This window comes from Equus caballus, chromosome 11, assembly GCF_041296265.1.
Source record: "Equus caballus isolate H_3958 breed thoroughbred chromosome 11, TB-T2T, whole genome shotgun sequence".
Classification (NCBI taxonomy): Eukaryota; Metazoa; Chordata; class Mammalia; order Perissodactyla; family Equidae; genus Equus; species Equus caballus.
In genome coordinates, this window is record NC_091694.1 from 46,891,134 (window position 1) to 46,900,149 (window position 9,016).

The 9,016-nt window shown below is 38.5% G+C and overlaps 1 protein-coding gene across 1 annotated transcript; it reads right to left on the reverse strand.

The window, feature by feature from the left end:
* Positions 1-2,963: 2,963 nt before the first annotated feature.
* Positions 2,964-3,899, reverse strand: OR1A1G (olfactory receptor family 1 subfamily A member 1G). Its single transcript, NM_001391640.1, has one exon. It carries the CDS (start codon positions 3,897-3,899, stop codon positions 2,964-2,966), a length of 936 nt encoding a protein of 311 aa, NP_001378569.1.
* Between the last annotated feature and the right edge of the window lie 5,117 nt (positions 3,900-9,016).

The window sequence follows — 9,016 nt, forward strand, 5'->3', positions numbered from 1 at the left end:
ACATTATTCTCAATGCACATGGAAAATTCTCCAGGATAGATCATGTGATTGGTCACAAAACAAGTCTTAGAAAATTTTAAAAGATTGAAATCATACCAAGTATCTTTTATGACCACAATGGTATAAAACTAGAATTGAATACCAAGAGAAAAGCTGGAAAGTTCACAAATACATGGAAAGTAAATAACACACTTCTGAACAACTGATGGATCCAATAAGAAATAAAAAAGAAGTGTAAAATATATTTGAAACAAATAAAAATGAAAATGTAACACATCAAAACCTAAGGGATGTTGCAAAAGCAGTTCAAAGTGAGAAATTTATAGCAATAAACACCTACATTAAGAAAAAAATAAAGATATCAAATAATAACCTAACTTTACTCCTCATGAAACTGATAAAGGACAACAAACTAAGCTCAAAGTTAATAGAGGAAGGAAATAACAAAGATCAGAGCAGAAGTAAATAGAAACTAAAACAAAAAAACAGAAAGAAAAGAACAATGAAAGTAAGAGTCACTTCTTGAAAAGATCAACAATAAAGCTAGGGACAAAAAGGAAAAAGAAATGAAAATTATTTTAATAGCATAGTTAGTTTAACCCAATATTCCAAATTACTATTATTTTAACATGCAATCAGAATTTTAAGAGAGTATTGAGATATTTTATAATATTTAAAATCCAGAGTGTAATTTACACTTACAATACATTTCAACTTGGACTAGCACATTTCAAGAGTTCTATAGCCACACATGGAAACTTTTACTTTGTGGTTACCATAAGGCATACTTGGAGTAGCTATAGGTTCAGATCCTGGCACTGATTGAACAAGGACAAAAGCCCCTATATTTGGGTTTTTATGACTCATGGGCAGTGGCCATTAGCCTAGCCATGTGATCAGGCAGTATGATGTTGGAAACCTGGCTTACTAAATGAATGCCCATATGGGGCACAGAACTATGGAAATCACTGTAGGAATTTGAGGGGCACATTAAAGTAAGACATGTTGATGTCCATTGGAACTCCTTTCCAGGTTTGAAAGGTGATTGGAATTACAAGCAGATATCCCCATGTCCCCACCTGAGACAATCACCTGGATCCATGAAATGAGTGGACTTGTGGTATTGCAGCAATGCAGAAATGGGCTGAATCTGGACCTATTCCTCTTGCACCTCCTAAAGCACTAAATGCCAGTAAGAACTGTTCTGTCTGCAAGCAAGAGACAGAGACCACATATGGCCACGTGGCAAATTCTCTGGGGGGGAAAACCCTGATCATACCTGGCAAGTGGGACTGATGCTGGTAGCCCTTGGGGGCTACAAATGGGTCTTGACAGGAATAGGCACTGACTCTAGACTAGGCTTTGCTTATCTGGTGGTAGACGCAAATGCTGAGTGCTATAAAAGAACTGGAAGAGAAGCTATTACACCATTTTGGATGGCTAACAATTATTTCTTCAGACAAGGAACTGACTTTGCAGCCCATAATGTCCAACAATGGGGAGAGAGAGAGAGCGCCTCCTCAGAGTACCAGTTTGAGAGAGAAATGGAATGGGCAATTCAAACATTGGTCATCTAAAATGGAGGGAGATAAAGGCATAAAAAGATGGCGTACAGGCCCTCATGAGTGTGTGCTCATACCCAATATGAAGATGAATGAGGCTAAAGGAGTGTCCCCACTGGATAGGTTTCTGTTTTTCCAGTGGCTCTGGGGAACAGGAGGTGGGGAAGGATGTTGTTATGACTGCAATTCTTGCCAAAGGAGGAGTACAGTTATAATGACTCTACTTTTCTTTCTTTCCCACATTGCCTTGATTTTTCCCCCTACTTGATGCAGTGGTCACAGGACCAGTGATGCAGCTACAAGGCCTGGAGACAGGGATAATTCCTATGCAAGAAACTGTAACTATGCTTTTGAATCTTAAGTCAGAATTCCTAAGGCCTGATAGGGTGGATTGTACTTTGATCTCATCTGGCAAAGTTAATTGCCTAGTGGTCAGTACAGCTCATTTGTTCTGTACCTATGCAACCTTACCTTACCTGAATAGAAGTGGACTGAGGGGGTGATATTGAACCTGAAGTGAGTTCGCTCACCCATTGCACAGCAAGCCAATCTCTGACACTGGGGGTAGTGAAAGAAAGTAGGAATTTTATTATTGCACAGCACTGAGCAAGGAGAGAGGGCAGCTAAGGCTGAAATCTCAAACTCCCTGAAAAGCTAAAAGGAATGGTTTTTATTTGGGGTTTTAGGTAGGGGCTTTCCCACCAGCCCATCTTTGGCCTTGAGACTATTTGCAGAGAGGAGGGAGCCTGTGACCTTGCTGGTCAGCAGCTTCCCCACCAGCTGGTATCTCTTTGCGGGGAGGAGATAATGGATCCAGGTGCTTGTCCTTGGCGGTGTCTGTCTCCATGGATGATAGTGGATTCTGGAGCCAGGAAGCCAGGGAGCAAGCAGGGAATGAGTGTTTTGGTTTTAACCCCATATATGCTGGGTTTAATGTAGGGAAACTGATATCAGGGTTGGTATCAGGGAAGGGAATATTAGACTAGTATAGCTGCCTATAGTCTCGACTAGCACAGTGGCTTAACCTAATGTCCCTTCCAAAGGTGGAAAAGTTAGAGTCTAAGGGAGACGGGGAATATTGGCTGAGGGAAACAGAATGAATAAATGAAGTAAAGGAAATCCACTATTACATTAACACCTTGAAAGTGGCTGTGGCCTCTCCAAAATGTCATCAAAAGATGATATTGCCTCTTTGCTCAATTATACGAGATGCCTGAAAGGGTGAAGCCATATATTGCTGACACCACTTATGCTTTTGGATCTGACAAGAATGAATGGAAGCCTGCAGAACTGAGTGGTCTTACCCTGTGAGATCAAAGGTTGTTTATTGGAGAGGGAGGACATTTGGGCTGGATTTTCAAATGCATTCTAATTGATGACCGAAATCTACACAGTATGAGGCTATGAGGAGATTCCCCTGTGGAAGAGCTTTCCCAGGGCAGCCTTCATGTCCCGATTTCTCAGACTATAAATGAAAGGATTTAACATTGGGGTCACTGCCATGTACATCACAGTTATCAGTGCATCCTTTAGGCTGTAACTAGTCAGAGGGCGGAAATACATCCCCATGACTGTCCCGTAATACAAAGAAACAACTGTGAGGTGAGAACCACAGGTAGAGAAGGCTTTCAGCACACCCTTGGTGGATGGAACCCGTAAGACTGTGGAAAAGACTCGAACATAGGAGATGATGATGCATAGTAATGGCATGGAGAAAACACCAACCCCTACATACATCATCTTCAAATTGAAGTAGATGTCAGTACAGGATAGCTTGAGCAAAAAAGCCATGTCACAGTAGAAGTTGGCCACTTCCTGGTGTCCACAGAAGGATAGCTTAGCTGTGAGCAGGGTTTGGGGGAGGGCATTGGCATTTCCAACCACCCAAGACCCAACAACTAGTAGAGCACAACACCATGGGTTCATAATTGTTGTGTAATGAAGCGGGCGGCTAATGGCCACCGCACGATCATATGCCATTGCTGCCAGGATATAGCTATCTGTGTTACCCAACGCAATCATAAAATACATCTGTGTTAGGCATCCTCCAAAGGAGATGACTTTGGTGCCCAAAATATGGTTGGCCAGCATCTTAGGGAGTGTTACAGAGGAGAAGAAGATGTCAACAAAGGAGAGGTTGGCAAGGAAAAAATACATGGGATTGTGAAGACGAATGTCAGAATGAATGGCCAAGATGATGACCAAGTTACCAATCAATGTGATGGGATAAATTAACAGGAAGAGGATGAAGAAGAAATCTTCCTGTTCTTGATGACCACTAACTCCCAAGAGGATGAAATCCATGTTAGAAGACTGGTTGTCTTCTTTCATGGACATTTCTGCTGAAAAGCAAAGAGGAAACCAGAATTATTAGTGAAGTGCTGTGTGTAATGATCTTCCTAAACCACCACTTGTGACTCCTGTGGTGGCTGTGTCTATACTTGGATTTACTAAATCCAGAGATACCCAAGATACATTGAATATCCAGAGATACACTGGGGGAAAAATCCCTGTTGGCCAGTGGGACTAGTTGACAACCAGCCCTGGGCACTCATGTCTAAGAAGAGAGCAATCTTAAATCACAGGTGTCCATCTTCTCCAATCCCAGCACAATCACCCTAACTTTTAGAATTTAATCATTTAACAAATAATTAAAGATCATATTCAACATGGTAGAAACTTTGTTAGGTGATGTGGAAAAATACAGTTTATTCATTCATTTATTTACATATGTCATATGTAAATATGTCATAGTCTTTGCTCTCAAGCACGTTGCAACTTAATGGAGAAGTCTAAATCACACACTAATTTTATTACACATGAAAAAGAAAGGACAGTATTTAGGGGTCTTTGAAAAAACACTCCAATGCAAAGGATGGTCAGTACAAGGAACACCCTGGATAGTTAGAAATTGTTCCACTGACCAAACTCAGAAGAAGCCCAGAGCCCAGGAGTTAACAAGTGTCTACACTGGCATCAGAAGTTTGTAAATCACCAAGACTACTGGGATTAGTTTGTAGCAAAACAAGATTGGTGTCTACTCCCAGGTATCCTATCTTTTAAAGTAGATATTCACCACCTTCTTGGATAGGTTTCATCCCTATTCAAAACTCTTAAATATATGTAATCGTAATGTTTTTCTCTTCCACCTTATCTTAACACTCTTTATTATTTCCTTTGGTGACTCATCCAACTCCATCATGCCTTCATCTGCTGCTTAGTAGACTCTCAGGTCTACTTCTATAGGCTTGATCTCCTTTCCCATATTTCCACATTCGGTCATCTTGTCAACATGTCTGGCCTCATATTCTTCACATCCAACCTAAGTAGACAGCAAGCTCTTTTGAGAAAAACACTTGTATCTTGCTGATTTTATCTCCCTTACTTGGGTTATTTGGAATATTGTTCATTTTATGCACCAATAAGTTTGCACTAAATAGTTTGAATACATCCATGTTTATTACATGGGTTCCCTGCATGTGAGATGCTAACAGGCACTATCACCTCTACATCTGATCTTGTTGATTTTTCATTTTAAATAATTCATACATACATTTTGAACTTATTGTCTCAGTGCTTTATCTTTGACTACCATCATTTTCTACCTGAAATATTGCAAGGCTCCCTTAACTGCTTCACTACCGATTCCCTCCTTTCATCCATCTTGATTCTGAGGCATACTAATTGTGGCAGAGACTACTAGCATCTCACCCAAATCCACTTTGTTGTCTTCTTCCTGGAAACTCATGTAGACTACATTTCCCAGGCTCCCTTGCACTGAGGTTTGGTCATTTGACTGACTTCTAGCCAATTCACCCATGTGGTCCAATTCTATGCTTCCTGCAAATTCTTTTTCCCCTTGGGCAAGCTAGACGCAAATGGCCAGGAGGCTAAAAGGGGTGATGGATTCACATGGTGAAACAAGCCTGCGTCCTTAGTTCTTTACAACCATGAGGGCCACCTATCACCAAGGACACTCACCAGAACTGTTACATAAGAGAGAAATAAACTTTATTCTGTTTGAACTATTACATATTTTACATGTATTCATTACTGTAGTCCAGGATAGCCTAAGTAATTCACTAATTATTCTAAAGAGACCTCTACTCAATAATTAATTTAATCTGTAATTAACTTAACCACCAATTCTCAGTGTCTCCTATAGTGCAGTTGGGAATTATATGCTAAGACAGGGAAAGCAGGTAAAATAATCTTTCCCCTAAATATGACGTATTTTTCATCTCTGTACCTAAATGAATTTGGTTTTCTCTCTTAAATGCCCTTTCCCATATCATATATACATTGAATTCCAATATCTCAGAGTGAGAGCGGTCAGTAAAACTGGAGGGCTCACAGACCACAGTTAGCTCATATGGTAGAGAAGTATATTTTAGAGGTGGAGCTCTTGGCAACATGGCAGACTTAGCTCATGTTGACAGGTCCCATTCCTATTAAAACACATATAAATTCCCTATAAATTATTAAAGAAAAAGAAAAAACAGATAGCCAAAACTAAAAGAAAGAAATAGAAGGACCTAGGTACAAGAAAGAAAAAGTAAACTGAGAGTAAGTGTTGTAAGACCAAGCTGATGCTATGGTGGCCCCTGGGAGATGTGGCCACAGATCCACATAAAGCAGGGAGTTTATATTGAGCCTTCTGCATAAAGTACTTGAAATGTAGTCTTATCTGTGAAAAGAACTCTAGAAGAATTTTTTGCCATATAGTAATTAAAAAGAAAAATCAAAGTACATAGAATTCGCAGAGAATAAGATTGTTTCCAAAGGAAATCCAACAGACTCTCTAGATGAAGTAAGAGGTTTCAGCAGGTTTGCTTGATATAAATCATTGTTTAAAAAGTCAATATTGTTGTTACGTTTAAGTAAAAATAAATAGCAAAATAAAATTTTAGAAACAATTTCTATTCCCAATAGCAACAGAAATTTAAGAAATCTAGAAATAATTCTAATAAATAAGATCCAAGACTGTTTTAAAAAATTACAAAACTTTACTGAACAACAAAAAAGAATACCTAAAAAATGTGGAGAGAAGCAATGGTAATGAAGACTCAATGTTGTAAAAAAGTAAATTATTCTCCAATTTATCTATGAATTCATTGTAATCCTGATCAAAACACCACAGGTTTCTTTTACACATGGAACTTAGTAAACTTATCTAAAAATGTAGTGGGAGACCAAACAGTCAAGAAGAGCTAAGACAATTTGTGGAAAAGGATAAGGAGGGAGGAATTGCCTCATCAAGTATGAAAATGATTTACTCTGGAACTTTGTACATAGAATGGCTTAGTGCTGGTATGGAGACTGACAAACACATCTATGTAACAGACTACAGAGCCTAAAAACAGATAAGTATGTATTAGAACTTGGGATATGACCTGGATTGGTTTAGAAAGAGGCAGTGAACAGCTGGACTGACTTTTGGTAAAGAGTATTGGACAACTGGATACCCATACATAAAAAGCAATACAGAAAAATAATTCCTAGTGACTTAATTGTGAAAAGCAAACCTTCAGAAACTTTAGAACAAAATATGTTCATGATATTAGGGTAGGAAGTGATTTCTTAATCCAGGTACAAAATGTACAACACACAAGAAAAAATGTCGTAGTATTTGACTACTTGAAAAATAAAACATTTATATGAAACAGACACCATAAAGGAAGGAGAAAGATAAGCCATGGACTGGATGAGGTATGTGTTGTGCACATAATCAATAAAGGTTTGGTATTCAGAATACAGAATCAGTCCTACAGGCTAACAATAAAATGACAAAACCCCAGGAGGAAATAATGGCAGCAGGCTTGAATAGACAAGTCACAGAAGAAGAAACTGGTGTGGACAATAACCAAAAGAAAAGATGAGCAACCTAATTAAAACAAAATTCAATTTAACATCCTCTGTCTTGGAGCAAGCGTAAATTCTGATAATTTCAAGTGTAGGGAAGAAATGGAAAAATTACTACGATCATTTGGAGAACAATTACCCATATCTAAGAAGCTGAAAATTCTTGCACCTCTAGCTGACTCAGCAGTTCCACTTCTTGTTTGGACCCTAGAGAAACTCTAACACGTGTTCCAGAAGACGTTCAAAGGAGGTATACTGTTATGTAGAAAACTTAGAAATGGTTATTTGTGACATTCTTGTGAATGAATTCTGCAAAATAGTTAAAATGAATGTACTCACATGGAATAATTTTTTAAAATCCTAATGTGATGAAAAAAACACAAGTTGCTGTAAGATATAAGGTGTATCACACAATATATGTATATTTTAACACAGAAAATAGTGCATGCATTTTTAGTAATAGTATATATCATGCATGGGAGTATATACGAGAGTAGCAGTTATCTCTGGGGTGAGATGGATAGTATTTCCTCAATATTCTTTCCTGTATATCATACCACACACATAATTCTATCCAATCCTTTTTCCCCAAAGACTCAGAAGAAAAGTGTCCATGAATCCAATATTCCATCATCCTTGTTCTTTTCTGTTTCCTCAGCTGTATTGCTCCACTGTTCTTCCAGCTGCAGTATTGTCTATCCCCAAGATCTACCTCAAGACCAACACTTTCCCACTGACTGGTAAATGTATTTTAGCATCTTTAGTCATCAATGAATGTTTCTCAATATTGGGACGCCTTAAACCTACCACATCATTTCTTATTTATGTCCTTCCTTTCTCAGGCAGGCTTCTTTACATCTGTTTACTGGACCCAGAATTATATTTATAGTAGAATTGATTTTGTGTACTCTTCAAAATAACTCAGTCTACCATCATCTAATAAATGAAGTCCAAGTTCCTTACCATGGAGAAAATTTCAAAGACAAAGTATTTGTACATTTGATGAATACTTCAGGCAAAAGTGATATATATACTTATATATATATATCTTTATTTGGAGCCAAGGATAAAACCAGAAAGAAATCAGTCTGAAAAAAAATTAGGGTTGGGGCCAGCCTAGTGGCGTAGTGGTTAACTTCGCATGTTCCACTTCAGCAGCCTGGGGTTCACAGGTTCGGATACCAGGCGTGGACCTAGCACCATTTGTCAAGCCATGCTGCGGTGGCATCCCACATAAAATAGAGGAAGCTTGGCACAGATGTTAGCTCAGCGACAATCTTCCTCAAGCAAAAAGAGGAGGATTGGCAACAGATGTTAACTCAGGGCCAATCTTCTGCACCAGGAAAAAAAAATTTTTGGTTAATATCATGGATGATTTTGAAGCAATGCAAGAACTTTGTTCTATCTTTGTTAGTAAATAAGAATCAGCATGGTGGACATGAGTTACACTAACTCCTTCTGGTAATAGACGTATATAATCTTTTGTTTAGTGCAGATAGACGTATTTGGATATATAAATAAAATGACTGATGAATAGGGCAACATTTTAGAGTGACAATCTGGTATATGCATAACCATATGGCGATAAAATA